Genomic DNA, 17,381 nt, shown 5'->3' with positions numbered 1-17,381 from the left:
TCGGGCATCATCATCACACCTTTTTACTGTAAACAAGTGTTACCTATGACTCATAATTTATACGATAAATAAATTGCAAGTGGTAAACAATTAATTACTTATAGTGAAAAAGTTGTGCAAATAACTCCCGGTTACAATTATGCGATAACAATTTTATTCCAATACATGTATATTTCATCATGTCCATTTATAGAATTGATTCACCTCGTTTATTTGACATTAATTCGACACGTAATGCGCTTTAAAAAAAATTCATTGAATTAATTACGCACACTTGTAAATGTGTCGTCTGATAATCAATACTTAGAAGACTGATGATGACAACCGGCTGTAATCCTCATGGACAACGTGAATTTCATGCATAATTCCGTCAAAACATTTATTCGACTCGTAAAGTGTTTAAACAAATTATCGTTGAATTCAAAACACAACTGTTAATATATGTTGAAATCTCAAATGGGAATAATTAAATTTGTAATCCGAAACCCATTCCCGTAAGTCGATGTTAACGCGTTTTTAATCCGAAACACTTCCGAATGTAAATGTCACCGCAACGTTAAAATATTCTTGCTTCAAATTAGCAGTGCAAATTTATTTTGTGTCGAATCTTTTTCTCAATTAAAAAGAGCGCAAAATTATGCAGCATGTACAACATCACATGTGTATTGTGCGTGTATTGAGCGTTTTAACAAGCACACAACACCTCAGGGGATTGACGCATGTTCAGAGGCAATATTTCATCAAATCTATAAAAAGTCACTTAAAATTTATTTGATACTAAAGAAAAATGGCAAGGTTTGTGTTAAAAAAATAATTTAGAGCTTTTATCGTAAACATTTACCAGAAAGTGATTTATAAAAACGGAATAAACGGGATTATCAGGTAATAAATAGAAACTTGAAAAGTAGTAAGTATACAGTAATAGAGTCGGGTTGAAACGCATGTATTGAGAAATCGTTCGAGTCGAGATTTTACTATCTTTGCGGGAAAGTTTAAAACAAACAATATAAAAATATATATATATTTTTTTAAATGACTGGGGGATTTTCTTGAAGAGTCATATAAGCGCACCAAATGACGTCTTTTGACGCTGTTTTTCTGTGAGTTATAACGCACCACAGAACGTGAATTGACACATTAAATTTTTTTTTTAATCCCATACCACCCCTATCAGACCCGGGGGGGCCTGACAAAAATCCTGTGGAAAGCACTGCACTGGACACTGATCTCAAAGAAATGGCTTTTTCCAAATTTGTAAAAATAAATTTCTTCTATGTATAAATATTTTGACTAATAGTTGTTTGTATTCCATGCTGAGGCTTATGTTTAAATTTGTTATGGGTAAATGTTAAAACCCACAACATGGTTAACAAGAGATGTGTTTGTCAGAAACACAATTCCCCATATAACCCCGCTTTGAAGCCATATATTTGACCTTTGACCTTGAAGGATAACCTTAACCTTTCACCACTCAAATGTGCAGCTCCATGAGATACACATGAATGCCAAATGTCAAGTTGCTATCTTCAATATTGCAAAAGTTATGACTAAGGTTAAAGTTTTGACGCCGCTTTGAAGCCATATACTTGACCTTTGACCTTGAAGGATGACTTTGACCTTGACCTTCCACCACTCAAAATGTGCAGCTCTATGAGATACACATGTATGCCAACTATCAAGTTGCTATCTTCAATATTGCAAAAGTTATAAGTTAAAGTTAAAGTTTTGGGACAGAATGACAGACAGGCCAAAAACATTCGATTCGGGGGCATAAAAAGCCTCATGATTAATTAAGGCCAATAGCTGCTTTTAATAATACATTTGATAAAGGCATATTTATGAAAAGAAGATAGTCACGAGTGACATGGGCAGAAGACGTCAAACTGTTTTATAACATGAAATAATGAATTTCTATTGAATTACTTTGATATACATGTATGTTTGTTTAATGCAGCTAAATGAAGAATTAAGATTTTCAAAAAATCATCAGACCGATTATTTGTTGAACAAGATGTGTTTGTAAAACACTATGTCCCCCCCCCCCATATATTAGACCTTTGACCTTAAAGAATGACCTTGACCTTTCCCCACTCAAAATGTGCAGCTCCATGAGATACACATGCATGCCAAATATCAAGTAGCAAACTTCAATATTGCAAAAGTTATGGCCTATGTTAAAGTTTGACACAAACAAACCAACAAACAGATGGCAAATACAATAATTATACTGGGGGACATAAAATATCAGTCCAAATCACAATGTGTCAATCTTGTCCATTAATTAAACCAACAGTTTTCAGGAAGTCTGCAACAGTATCATGAACATTTATTTTTATATGACACTTAATTGTTAACAACATGCACAAATATGCAATGATTGAAGCATTCCAATTTTGTAAGTCAATATGTCATTCTTTCTAGCCAGTTTTCATTCCCTCTGTACACGGCAGAATGATTCGGGGACTGGCGAAACCCACTTTTCATTTAAAAAACTAAAGGCACCAGGAAGGCAAAGCCAAGCCTCAGTTGAATCTGAGGCACCTCAGAGCTTTGATTTCGTCCTTGTCGCCAGTTGTTCTTTGCTACCTCCTGTTTTCTAGTGCCTGCAATATCTAGAGGTATGTTCATTTCCTTGTATAAACAGCAATGAAATCTCACTTTAAAATGAATTTAGTGAATTTAAAGATTGTATTACCTTGTCACCTGAAATATACTGTATGTAAATTACAACACAAAATAGCCCATAAGTAACATGTACAAATATGATTATCTTGAAGCAAAGTACCAAGAAAATAGTATTACCTGCATCGTATGAGGATATTAACAACACAAATATTACACAGAATTCTACAAACTTTGCATTTACAGAAAAAGGGATTTTAAACTTAAGGCTGTTCTGTTTTCATAAAACAGTTGTCTATACATGTACTTTCAAAAGTTGAATGGGAAAGTAATACAGCTTAATTTAAAATCATCTATGAATTGTAGCTCACAAAACAGTGACCTTCTTACAATTCACACACTATTGTAATAATGTTTAAACAAAAACTACAGTTTTCATCACCTAATTTTAAATACAAACTTTAATCCTGCTTAACGCAAATCCAAAACATCTCAATGACTTAACTATTAATAAATGCTGATCACATTGTGTACAATCACAATATTATTATATATGTTTCTACACATTCAACTAGATTTGAGTAAAAATCAGACTTTGACACAAATAGGCATTTTCATAGGAACATCCAGACATCAAGACTTCCTATTTTATACACAGAAACATTAACAGGGATGAAAATAACCAAGAGCCCTTGATCCCATGTCCTTTATACAATTATTAACAGGACATAGGTAGGAATCTGTTGGTACAATGATGGATTCCAACCCTGAATGTGACAAACTATTGGACGCAAGTCTATATGTACATGACGATGATGTATAGTGTGTAATCAGACTTCACTTTTCTTTTCAGCAAAATTGGGAATAAGTGAATGGTACATGTACATGTATTTACAAATCATATCAAATAGTATGTTTGGCAGGCAACAGTTTAATGGTACATGTACATGTATTTAGAAATCATATAAACTAGTATGTTTGACAGGCAACAGTTTATAATATACATAAAATACATGTTTACTATTGCACAGATACATGTTCATAAACACAAATAAACATAGAACAACATCATGAAATGAACAGAATGCTTCACTGCCTCTTTAGACTATATATCTAAAAAGATCGTACAGGCTCTAATCTGATTGTTTAGCAAAATGACAAAAGTTGTCTTTTTAATTGTGTTTGATATTCAATTCTAAATTTCAGAAATCAAATAAAAATAAAAAGTAAGACTGTAAATGATTACATTTGTAGTTAAAGTTACAATCTAAATAGGCAGATATTTGCCACTACATTATTAACAGACCCCTCACCTGCCCACATTTTTCTAATTCACAACACATTCACAATTCGAAAATCACAGCGAAAAGTGAAACAAATGTACATGGCCCTTGCTACACTTTGGGGGATTGGGGCCGGGGCCCTTAAAGGGGGGAATTTCGCGTCATTTTGTGCGAAAAGGGGAATTTTAGAAGATCTTTTCACCAACCATTCAGCACTTAAAATTGCTATATTTTAATGTAATTTACATCAATATACATTTAATCAAAGGTTAATAGCACAATACCAGCTGGCAACTAAGGTATAAAAGTAAAAAAAAAAATTGTTGTTTTTTTTTTGAGGGGGGAATTTTTAGCTGAAATAGGGGAAAAAAGTATACTATTTTAAGGGGGATTTGGGCCGAATTTCGGCCCCAAAAACGGCCAAATGAGGGCCCTGATGTATGATCATTTTTTCTGTTTCCCATATATTTTTATGCTGATTCAGGTTTTGTGAAAGGACCAAAAATTAATATTATAAAAATATCAAATATCAGAAAACCTTGTTTTAACAATAACTTTGACATTTCCCACATTTTTCAAAAGAATCAATAATCAGTTTTGCATTTGGAAATTGTAAATGAAACAGTACCATTTAGAATGGAAATAACGTCTCAACCATGTTTTTTAGGGCCCACTTGTATGAATACAATTAGCAGAAGAAAATAACAAAATACATTATCATTGCAAAAAACTCAAGATTCAATGTTTTTGTAAAATAAAGCTAGCATTACGCATAACAATCTGAATCCATGATCACTAACATCTTACCTTGCTATGCTTTGGATCTCCTCACATCTGCAAATTTTCCTCTCAGGAACCAGGTGTCAACACTCCTTTGACTTTGCTAAACATACTACTTTAATGGATTGGTACTCGTGCAAATTCTTTGGCCTCAATAATTTGAGCAGACATTGATTTTAATTTTTTACATAAATCTGTTTGATGCTAAAATTAAAAATTGAAGTCATGACATTGACAACAAACAGACATTGTATATGTCATCTTCATAGCACTTCTGAAGTAGATAAATGTCCTGAAAATTCATTTTCAGGGCCACCTCATGTTCACTATCAGATATAATTGATTTTATTTTTTTCAATAAAAAGATCATACATAATGGTCGCAACACAACAAGTGCGCTGCTAGCTTTGTTCTACAACTTGCTCTGTTCATTTCATGTTCTGTTCTAAATAACCACATCTTAACATGAAACTGAATGGGAAACTTGAAACATGATCAATTTGAAATGACTCTCCATTTCAGATATCTTATTAATCTTTTTGCAAATTGGCAATTTGCTTTTGGATTAGGTTGTAGAAAGATGAGTGACTTTACATACCAAATTCTTAAAAGAGCTAAAAATATTATTTAAAAGCTATAACAACTCTATCGAATTTTAATTTAAGGTCCAAAAAAGCATGATCCTATTCAATGAATTGTAAGATGTGGTTAGCAAGGCTGAGAGGCCAATAATAAGGTACTTACTGTATCCCTGCTGGCCCGTCATGTCCTCTGCACTCCCCGTGGCCCCTCCAAGGTTATAACCCATCTCCATGGAGACACTAGGGTCCCAATCCTCACCCCCCTGGCTGGAATTAGGGTCCCATTTGGATTCCTCGCCCTCTTGGGTCGATTGCCCAGGCTCAACTCTGGTTATTTCTAAATCTAGTTCTGATTCAGTCAATGGTTCAAGTTTCACAATGTCTTCACTATTGTGTCTCTCGTTTGAACCACCCTGCTCTGCGTTCAAAGAATCATTCCCCACTATGTTTGAAGTATCTGACTCCGCACCTTGGCAATCATTATCTGCTCCGGAATCTGAAAGGTTTGAACTAGTTTTCAAACCCTGATTATCCATACCACTTTGATTAGATGCATCATCACTATCCACTCTCTCAGCTTTCACCACAGTCTCTTCTACCTTCGACATTGACATCTGGGCTACACCATGGGGTCTACGTGGCCGAGGAACACTGTAGGGCTGATGTCGGGGGCTCTGGTATCTGGCTGCGTATTGACTTGGTGATTTGGTAAACCGAGGACCTGGTGGGAGGTACATCATTTGTTGCTGCTGCTGCTGTTGTTGTTGTTGCAGTAATTCCTGCTCTATTTTTTCTCTCTCTAGTCTCTCTTTTTCCATCTTTCTGCGGTGTTGATCTATGAAAATAACATGACATTGTTGCAGAAAATGGTAAAAGTTTTTGCAAATTGGTCTTTTATTTCTGCAGACTGACAAGATCAATGAACAAAATGTGTGCCTTATGTAACAGCGATTTTTGATATTTTTCTTAAAGTATCAGTAAAAGACACTTTCAAAATCAAGGAAAAATTAAAAACTCTCAATACGCTTTAAACAAAAAACCCAAAATGCAAGGACCTATTTTTTTCATTTTCATTCAAAAAGCACATTATCTGCAAGGGAACAAATCAAATGTGCACTGAAATTAAACATTTCAGCAAAAAGGCGTGTAAAAGAATATTAAGACAATTTGTGCAATTAAGGGCAAAGCAATTAAAAGGAATCATAATTTCCAATCTGGAGATTTTACAAAGCAAATTTCAAAATATCAGGGGTTTCCCTTATTGTTCCCTACAGCGCACTAGTCCCGGTATTTTTTCTACAGCAGCTGGTATAGGTTGCTACCCCTTGTAATAGTTCTTTTAAATCAAGCAACTGATCTGAGCACAACATTTTATTACCCCCAATATTGAAAATATTTCCCTATTAAATACCAAAACATAAGGATACACAACCCCCTAAAAAGGCAAAGGCCCCATCCCTTCAGGGAAAAAACACTGTATTATACAACATTTAAAATCTCAGTTTGGCTATCAGGGGTCTCACTAGGATTTTAACCCTTTGCATGCTGGGAAATTTGTCTTCTGCCCACTTATATACATTTACTTTTTTTGTAAACAAAACATTATCATTATCTTACAATGATATTTATGCCCCCCTTCGAAGAAGAGGGGGTATATTGCTTTGCTCATGTCGGTCGGTCGGTCCGTCCGTCCGTCCACCAGGTGGTTGTCAGACGATAACTCAAGAACGCTTGGGCCTAGGATCATGAAACTTCATAGGTACATTGATCATGACTTGCAGATGACCCCTATTGATTTTGAGGTCACTAGGTCAAAGGTCAAGGTCACGGTGACCCGAAATAGTAAAATGGTTTCCGGATGATAACTCAAGAACGCATACGCCTAGGATCATGAAACTTCATGGGTAGATTGATCATGACTCGCAGATGACCCCTATTGATTTTGAGGTCACTAGGTCAAGGTCACGGTGACCCGAAATAGTAAAATGGTTTCCGGATGATAACTCAAGAACGCATACGCCTAGGATCATGAAACTTCATGGGTAGATTGATCATGACTCGCAGATGACCCCTATTGATTTTCAGGTCACTAGGTCAAAGGTCAAGGTCACGGTGACCTGAAATAGTAAAATGATTTTCGGATGATAATTCAAGAACGCATATGCCTAGGATCATGAAACTTTATAGGTAGATTGATCATGACTCGCAGATGACCCCTATTGATTTTCAGGTCACTAGGTCAAAGGTCAAGGTCACGGTGACCCGAAATAGTAAAATGATTTTCGGATGATAACTCAAGAACGCATATGCCTAGGATCATGAAACTTCATAGGTAGATTGATCATGACTCGCAGATGACCCCTATTGATTTTGAGGTCACAAGGTCAAAGGTCAAGGTCACGGTGACCCGAAATAGTAAAATGATTTTTCGGATGATAACTCAAGAATGCTTTTGCCTCGGATCATGACACTTCATAGGTACATTGATCGTGACTTGTTCCATTTGAAACACCAATGAAACCAACAGTGTTTCTGGATGACATGAATTAAACCTATGCCTAACAAGAGCTTGTCACAGTAGTGCCAAATCCCCGCCGAAATGTGTTTGCTTGTATGACAACATTTGTTTTAGAGAGTAGAATAATATTTGTAAAACATGGCAGCTGTGTCATCTATTTATATTTCAAGAATCAATTAGTAATATAGTGTTGGAATTATGCTTAAGATTTCTAGTTTCAAGTAAATCCCTTCAATAGATTTACAGTTATGCTCCGGACAAAAAATTACTTTGAAATTAAATAAAGGGAGATTATTCAAAAACTAAGGTAGATAGAGTTATGGTTCTTAGTCACTGCAATTCTCCTACTTGCCATCTGTTTATATTTCAAGTTTCAAGTTAATCCCTTCAGTAGATTTGGAGTTATGGTCCGGACAAAGTTTCGGACGGAAAGACGGACGCACACACAGACGCACAGACTGACAGGACCAATTACTATATCCCCTCGGAATTTTTTTTCGGCGGGAATAAAAAAACTGCAAGTTGTGAATGGTGTCAGCAGACATAAAAAGGTCTTTGATGTGAATGCCAAGTTGAGGCAAGTTTCTAGGAAATTAAAACTGTAAAGGCGTCACTTAATATTACATTACTGGAAGCATGCTCATACTGTCAGATAAATTATCAGGGCTTAGCTCCCCAGAGGATGGGATGTGGGAATACTATTGGACAATTTAGAAACATTACTGTACTTGATTTATTCCATGTTAAACAGGTGTGAGGAAATAAATTGTGTTAGCTTGAGTTTAAATAGGAGGTTGCTTTACAGGTTTTGTTTGTTATTGGATTGACTTCAAAAACATAGTTATTCAAAAAGATGCGTCCTGGGGACTCTCAATTGGTTTCCAATTAGCGCCATTTTTCAAATTTATGCGTACAAATACGCTTGAATAAGCCTTTCCGAGAGCCCTGGCTATTATAGGTTTCAATTTTATTTCTTTTTAGTAAAAATAATTTCTTATAGCCTTATGTGTTATATTGAAGTGTTTGCACAGTATTATTTAAACATCATACAGGGTAGCATAAAAAGTAATCAAACAAACAACAGGAAACATGGCAACACAACAAAACCAAATTTTCAACATTTTACTTATGAACTTAATTTAACAAATAGCCTAATCCCAAGCTAGGACTGCATATAGGCAACCTACAACTACATACACAGTTTTAGAGCAATACCTATATCCAAGCTACTTATTTACCAAAAACCTTTTTCGTATTTTGAATAACAGTGACCTTGAATTTGATCTGATACGTCTCAAACATAATCTAAAGCTATATTTGCATTTCTGCAACAAAAAAAGCAGTGCAATACCTCTATCCAAACTTCAGTTATTGAGAACATGCATTTTTTACATCCAAGTTTAAATTACACAGACTTTGCTGGAAACACTCCATCTTCTATCCACAGCAAGGTCTCCATACAAGTTTGCTATATCCAAGTGTCATCTATTGATGGGTGCAAATGACAGTTACCTTATTGACCAGAAACAACCCGTTTTTCTACTTTTTGAAACAGTGTCCTTGACCAGACTGTGTCCAACAGTAGTCCCAAGCTAGACAGACTGTGTCCAACAGTAGTCCCAAGCTAGACAGACTATGTTTAACAGTAGTCCAAGCTAAACAGACTGTGTCCAACAGTAGTCCCAAGCTAGACAGACTGTGTCCAACAGTAGTCCCAAGCTAGACAGACTGTGTCCAACAGTAGTCTCAAGCACGACAGACTGTGTCTAGCAGTAGTCCCAAGCTAGACAGACAGTGTTCAACAGTGGTCCCAAGCTAGATAGACTGTGTCCAACAGTAGTCCCAAACTAGACAGACTGTGTCCATCAGTAGTCCCAAGCTAGACAGACTGTGTCCAACAGTAGTCCCAAGCTAGACAGACTGTGTCCAACAGTAGTCCCAAGCTAGACAGACTGTATCCAACAGTAGTCCCAAGCTAGACAGACTGTGTCCAACAGTGGTCCCAAGCTAGACAGACTGTGTCCAACAGTAGTCCCAAGCTAGACAGACTGTATCCAACAGTAGTCCCAAGCTAGACAGACTGTGTCCAACAGTAGTCCCAAGCTAGACAGACTCTGCCAACAGTAGTCCCAAGCTAGACATACTCTGTCCAAAAGTAGTCCCAAGCTAGACAGACTGAGTCTAACAGTAGTCCCAAGCTAGACAGACTGTGTCCAACGGTGGTCCCAAGCTAGACAGACTGTGTCCAACAGTAGTCCCAAACTAGACAGACTGTGTCCAACAGTAGTCCCAAGCTAGACAGACTGTGTCCAACAGTAGTCCCAAGCTAGACAGACTGTGTCCAACAGAAGTCCCAAACTAGACAGACTGTGTCCAACAGTAGTCCCAAGCTAGACAGACTGTGTCCAACAGTAGTCCCAAGCTAGACAGACTGTGTCCAACAGTAGTCCCAAGCTAGACAGAATGTGTCGAACAGTAGTCCCAAGCTTGACAGACTGTGTCCAACAGTAGACCCAAGCTAGACAGACTATGTCCAACAGTAGTCCCAAGCTAGACAGACTGTTTCCAACAGTAGTCCCAAGCTAGACAGACTGTGTCCAACAGTAGTCACAAGCTAGACAGACTGTGTCCAACAGTAGTCACAAGCTAGACAGACTGTGTCCAACAGTAGTCTCAAGCTAGACAGACTGTGTCCAACAGTAGTCCCAAGCTAGACAGACTGTGTCCAACAGTAGTCCCAAGCTAGACAGACTGTGTCCAACAGTAAACCCAAGCTAGACAGACTGTGTCCAACAGTAGACCCAAGCTAGTCCCAAGCTAGACAGACTGTGTCCAACAGTAAACCCAAGCTAGACAGACTGTGTCCAACAGTAGACCCAAGCTAGACAGACTGTGTCCAACAGTAGTCCCAAGCTAGACAGACTGTGTCCATCAGCAGTCCCAAGCTAGACAGACTGTGTCCAATAGTAGTCCCAAGCTAGACAGACTGTGTCCAACAGTAGTCCCAAGCTAGACAGACTGTGTCCAACAGAAGTCCCAAACTAGACAGACTGTGTCCAACAGTAGTCCCGAGCTAGACAGACTGTGTCCAACAGTAGTCCCAAGCTAGACAGACTGTGTCGAACAGTAGTCCCAAGCTAGACAGACTGTGTCGAACAGTAGTCCCAAGCTAGACAGACTGTGTCCAACAGTAGACCCAAGCTAGACAGACTGTGTCCAACAGTAGTCCCAAGCTAGACAGACTGTTTCCAACAGTAGTCACAAGCTAGACAGACTGTGTCCAACAGTAGTCCCAAGCTAGACAGACTGTGTCCAACAGTAGTCCCAAGCTAGACAGACTGTGTCCAACAGTAGTCCCAAGCTAGACAGACTGTGTCCAACAGTAGTCCCAAGCTAGACAGACTGTGTCGAACAGTAGTTCCAAGCTTGACGGACTGTGTCCAACAGTAGACCCAAGCTAGACAGACTATGTCCAACAGTAGTCCCAAGCTAGACAGACTGTTTCCAACAGTAGTCACAAGCTAGAAAGACTGTGTCCAACAGTAGTCCCAAGCTAGACAGACTGTGTCCAACAGTAGTCACAAGCTAGACAGACTGTGTCCAACAGTAGTCCCAAGCTAGACAGACTGTGTCCAACAGTAGTCCCAAGCTAGACAGACTGTGTCCAACAGTAGTCCCAAGCTAGACAGACTGTGTCCAACAGTAAACCCAAGCTAGACAGACTGTGTCTAACAGTAGACCCAAGGTAGACAGACTGTGTCCATCAGTAGTCCCAAGCTAGACAGACTGTGTCCAACAGTAGTCCCAAGCTAGACAGACTGTGTCCAACAGTAGTCCCAAGCTAGACAGACTGTGTCCAACAGAAGTCCCAAACTAGACAGACTGTGTCCAACAGTAGTCCCGAGCTACACTACGCGACCCGTGATTTTTGCCGCGATTCTCGCATCACCGCAATCGATGCAACGTGACAAATTGCGGTGATTCCGAGCGACAAGAAAATTTGGGTGATGTCTCGGCGACTGTCGCGCAATGTATCTCGCTGTTACGCAATCATTGCGAATCACCGCAAATCACCGCGAACCGCCGTGGTTCACCTTTTTAAGAGATTTACATTAAGGGTTACACTACATTACATGTACAATGTACATGTAACATATATGTATACACTTACATTATACATTGCAATAATAAAGCTTTTGTTGTTGTTGTATGCAATGGGCGTATTAGCTAAAATACTCCCGTTCCGACATGAACGTGATGAAGTAATGTTGGAAGCTTTAACGGCTCCAAATTAATATAACAGCGCAGAAGAATGATCATGCAATAATTATTTAACATAACATGTAAACATTATTTAACTAATTGCATAAGCAGAATGTTTATTAAAACTTACAATCAATTATATTCCAGGCCCGAATACACTACCACTGTTCAAATTCCATATTGTTGCAATATACATGTAGCGTAGCACTGTGTAAATTGAAAGTTGCATAGTGTTTCGTCATTGGTCGGTTATAAATACCTTGTTTCTCTACATGGTATTTGATTTCGACGAAACTAATAATTTGGTAATTTACGATAAATATGATATAAGTTTTCCATTTCAACTTTGATCTTACCGTGTGTGTTAATTGACGTTATTAATTATGTTAATACTTATTTTTGCATTTCATTAAGAATTATAACGTGAAGCCCTTTTGTTAACAGTGTTTAGCAAAATATTCGCGCCTTAAGACACGGGAAATTGTTTAAGTAACGCTTTCATTTAAAGGTTAAATGTAATCGGTAGATTACATCTAATTATTTGGACTAAAATATGCTATACTTATTTATTTTCTGTTTCAGGCTCCAATGCGGATAACTCGTGTTACTCGCGTTACTTTCCGAGCGTTGTACATACATTCAAATGCTTGATAAGCCGGAAATCGGAAATACATTACTGTTCTATTTTTAAGTACATGTTATTATGACATCGTGGTAAATAATTTGTTGTTATTACATCATTGCCTATATATTAAAGCCGTTAAACATTGTGTTTGTTTTGCTGAAAAAAACAACACGAGTATATCAAGGTAGCACTTAGAGTTCGCAGAGTTAAATAAATTTATGATGATGTATAATGCACATGCATTTCTCTGGGTTTTCACGCCAAAAACAAAAAACCCTCAACATTTGATTATTTAGTGTGTACTGTCCAGCGGGTGATAGTGTTTGTTCAAGTGTCTAATTGGCACTCTTTGTACGTGTTCAAACTGTTAAAAGATGTGACAATCACGGAAACAACAGGATGGCGCTGCCAATTAAGTGCGATAATGGATCAAATGGCATTGACAAAAAATAACATTTTGGATATATTTTTCGGCGTTTACTCAGATGGTCTCTCACAACAAAAAAACTATACAAGTCAAGGTATTATGTTTTACTTCTATCAGTAACAACACGGATACGGCGTGTTTGATTTGAATTGACTTTAAAAGAAATATCAAATTGTTGGCGATATAACTGTTTTAAAAATACCAAAGAAACATTTAACCGAAATCAACTGAATTCAATGTTCTCTGCGCTACGCAGTTTGTATAAAAAATCAATACTTGCACACTCGTATACCTTGACCTTGTGCATTGCCGCATAATTTTCGCGCTCTTTTGTCGGGAAATATACATGTACATGATGACTATATTGAAAGCATTTGTAAACGTCGTGTTAACATTAAAACATCGGAAGTGTGTTTCGGATTATAAATTTTTATTCTCATTTGGGAATTTAACGGAACATTTATACTTATGGTATATTTGTTTTGAATTGTATATTAATTTGTTACAACGCTTTACGTGTGAAAAAAATGTTTTGATAATATTATGCATTAATAGCACAATTTCCAGGAGGAAAACGTTTTTTACATGAAGGCGTATGACGCAATAAAACGTTTTTTTGTAAGATCGTATTGTATCAATCTAAATTTAAATACGCTCGTACAATGAACGCTGAGTCCCACAATATGCGCTGTACTCTATACACATCTGAAAAATGGCGTAGTCATATGGTTGTTTTAATGAAACATATTTACCAACATAAATGTTCAAGATTATTTTTTTGATGTTGAATTATCGGATAATTGTGAACATTAGAAGCGTTATGTACATGTATAAAGTTATCGATACGATTCGGTTTCTATGCATGAATTGGCGAGTCATCGTTGTCACTGCGATCACGGCGAATTGCTGCGAATCGCAGCGAATCACCACAACATTGAGGGGATTTAGCGCGAAGATTATCTTGCTCTCGCGCGACGTTGGAGTGACGAGTCACGTGAAATCGCGGTGATTTTCCACCCAAAAAGCAAAATGCCCGCCTTGACTTCGCAAATTAGGCAAAAATCACGGGTCGCGTAGTGTAGACAGACTGTGTCCAACAGTAGTCCCAAGCTAGACAGACTGTGTCCAACAGTAGTCCCAAGCTAGACAGACTGTGTCGAACAGTAGTCCCAAGCTTGACAGACTGTGTCCAACAGTAGACCCAAGCTAGACAGACTGTGTCCAACAGTAGTCCCAAGCTAGACAGACTGTTTCCAACAGTAGTCACAAGCTAGACAGACTGTGTCCAACAGTAGTCCCAAGCTAGACAGACTGTGTCCAACAGTAGTCACAAGCTAGACAGACTGTGTCCAACAGTAGTCCCAAGCTAGACAGACTGTGTCCAACAGTAGTCCCAAGCTAGACAGACTGTGTCCAACAGTAGTCCCAAGCTAGACAGACTGTGTCCAACAGTAGTCCAAAGCTAGACAGACTGTGTCCAACAGTAGTCCCAAGCTAGACAGACTGTGTCCAACAGTAGTCCCAAGCTAGACAGACTGTGTCCAACAGTAGTCCCAAGCTAGACAGACTGTGTCCAACAGAAGTCCCAAGCTAGATGTTCATGTAAGGCCACAACTAATTGATCACTCGTTAAGCAAAGTTTCTTCGTCAAAATGCAATGAACCAGAATGAAAATCAAACATTTTCAGTAAGTCATGTAGGTAGGCATAAACAACAAACATAAGGTCAGTATCTGAAAGCATTTTGGAAGAAACTAAAAACAAGAGCACCGCCTTGCGGGTGCAGACTGCTCATCTATTTTCTTTTTAAAGGTGAAGGAACTCTCAATTTCAATCACAACGGAGGGAGGGGTGGAGTGAAGAGGGGTGTATAGTGTGGGGGTGTGAACATTTTTTAGATTATCTTCCAAAAATGCGGGAAAAAAAATGCAAACAAAAAAACAAAAATTTGGGGGTGGGGGGGGGTGGGGGGGAGGGGATTCTTGGGCGCAATGGTTGGATGGTATTTCAAAAATAAAATAATAAAAAAATAAATATTTGTGTTTTTAACCGTTTCAAAAAAAATAAATTGGGGGGGGGGGGTGGGGTAAAGTGTGAGGGTGTGGTGGTCATTTGTGAGATGATCTAAAAAAAAAAAAAAAAAAAAAAAAAAAAAAAGATGTGTTTGTGAAACACAATGTCCCCCTATATGACGTTTGACCTTGTAGGATGACCTTGACCTTTCACCACTCAAAATGTACAGCTCCTTGAGATACACACGCATTTCAAATATAAAATTGCTAGCTTCAATATGGCAGAAGTGACATTACATGTGCAATTTTGACCCATATATTTGACCATTAAGGATGACCTTGACCTTTCACCACTCAAAATGTGCAGCTCCAGAGATACACATGCATGCCAAATATCAAGTTGTTATCTTCAATATTGCAAAAGTATTCATAAAATAAGCGATTTGGGCCACATATATTATTTGACCTCTGACCTTGAGGATGACCTTGACCTTGACCTTTCACCACTCAAAATGTGCAGCTCCATGAGATACACAAGCACGCCAAATATCAAGTTGCTATCTTCAATATTGCAAAAGTATTCATAAAATGAGCGATTTTGGCCACATATATTTGACCTCTGACCTTGAAGGATGACCTTGACCTTTCACCACTCAAAATGTGCAGCTTCATGAGATACAAATGCATGCCAAATATGAAGTTGCTATCTTCAATATAGCAAAAGTTATTGCAAAATGTTAAAGTTGGCGCAAATCAACCAACCAACCAACAGACCAACCAACCAACAGACAGGGCAAAAACAATATGTCCCCCACTACTATAGTGGGGGAAATAAAAATTTAAGGGGGGGGGAGGGCACGGGGGATGGTTTGGGTGGAGTCTATTACGGTATGTCAGGTAAGAGTAGTTTTGTCAAAGTATCAATCAAATCTAATCATAAATAAAGAAGTTATGGCAATTTTAGCAAAATTTAATAATTTGACCTTGAGAGTCAAGGTCATTCAAAGGTCAAGGTAAAATTCAACTTGCCAGGTACAGTAACCTCATGATAGCATGAAAGTATTCGAAGTTTGAAAGCAATAGCCTTGATACTTTAAAAGTAAAGTTGATCGAAACACAAAATTTAACCATATATTCAAAGTTACTAAGTCAAAAAAGGGCCATAATTCCGTAAAAATGGCAACCAGAGTTATGCAACTTGTCCTTTTACTGTACGCTTATGATAGTTTGCGAGTGTTCCAAGTATGAAAGCAATATCTATGATACTTTAGGGGTAAAGTGGACCAAAACACAAAACTTAACCAAATTTTCAATTTTCTAAGTATAAAGGGCCCATAATTCCGTCCAAATGCCAGTCAGAGTTACATAACTTTGCCTGCACAGTCCCCTTATGATAGTTAATAAGTGTTGCAAGTATGAAAGCAATAGCTTTGATACTGTAGGAATAAAGTGGACCTAAACACAAAACTTAACCAAATTTTCAATTTTCTAAGTATAAAAAGGGCACATAATTCTGTCAAAATGCCAGTCAGAGTTACATAACTTTGCCTGCACAGTCCCCTTATGAAAGTTAGTAAGTGTTGCAAGTATGAAAGCAATAGCTTTGATACTTAAGGAATAAAATGGACCTAAACACAAAACTTAACCAAAATTTTCGATTTTCTAAGTATAAAAAGGGCACATAATTCTGTCAAAATGCACGCCAGAGTTACATAACTTTGCCTGCCCAGTCCCCTCATGATAGTAAGTAAGTGTACCAAGTTTGAATGCAATAGCATTGATACTTTCTGAGAAAAGTGGACCTAAACGCAAAACTTAACCGGACGCCGACGCCGACGCCAAAGTGATGACAATAGCTCATAACTTTTTTTCAAAAAATAGATGAGCTAAAAACTGTTATTCAGAAGAAAATGTTAAAGGCCTGAAACTTCTCCAAAGATCAATAATTGTAACGAAACTAAAACTTGATCTGTAAGTAATGCAGGTAGACTTACCAGATCGGGTAAATCTTTGATACTGTTTTTGGAAAAAAAACAAGGGCATAAACAAATTCTGTACATATTTGTTGATAATTTCTGAAAAAACATTCAGAACTTTACATAACGTTATAAGTTTCCTTTTAATGCAATCTGGTCCAGTTCATCCTAGACTTTTGTAAGTGAGTGTAGAAAAGTTAGCTTGATTTATGTTAATATTTGTTTTCATTTCCTGTGAAACACATATCCACTTGCCTTTTCATACATTGAGCCCATTTGGGTGACTTGTCATGGT

General features: G+C 37.6%; 1 protein-coding gene across 29 annotated transcripts in view; it reads right to left on the bottom strand.

The window, feature by feature from the left end:
* LOC127871938 (myoneurin-like) overlaps positions 1-17,381 on the bottom strand; it is a 235,836-nt gene that overhangs the window by 197,810 nt on the left and 20,645 nt on the right. For 28 of the 29 annotated variants that reach the window (XR_008045637.1, XR_008045627.1, XR_008045628.1 and 25 more), the window contains exon 4: positions 5,430-6,101. Coding sequence is in view for 18 of the 29 variants with exons in the window: in XM_052415217.1 (XP_052271177.1) it covers positions 5,430-6,101 (672 nt within the window). In the remaining 11 variants the exon portion in view is untranslated. Of the gene's footprint in view, positions 1-5,429; positions 6,102-17,104; positions 17,127-17,381 lie in introns of all 29 variants that reach the window. The other variant, XM_052415220.1, reaches the window with a different exon arrangement.

Source organism: Dreissena polymorpha, chromosome 3, assembly GCF_020536995.1.
Source record: "Dreissena polymorpha isolate Duluth1 chromosome 3, UMN_Dpol_1.0, whole genome shotgun sequence".
NCBI classification, from domain to species: Eukaryota; Metazoa; Mollusca; class Bivalvia; order Myida; family Dreissenidae; genus Dreissena; species Dreissena polymorpha.
This window is presented reverse-complemented; position numbering and strand designations above follow the sequence as displayed.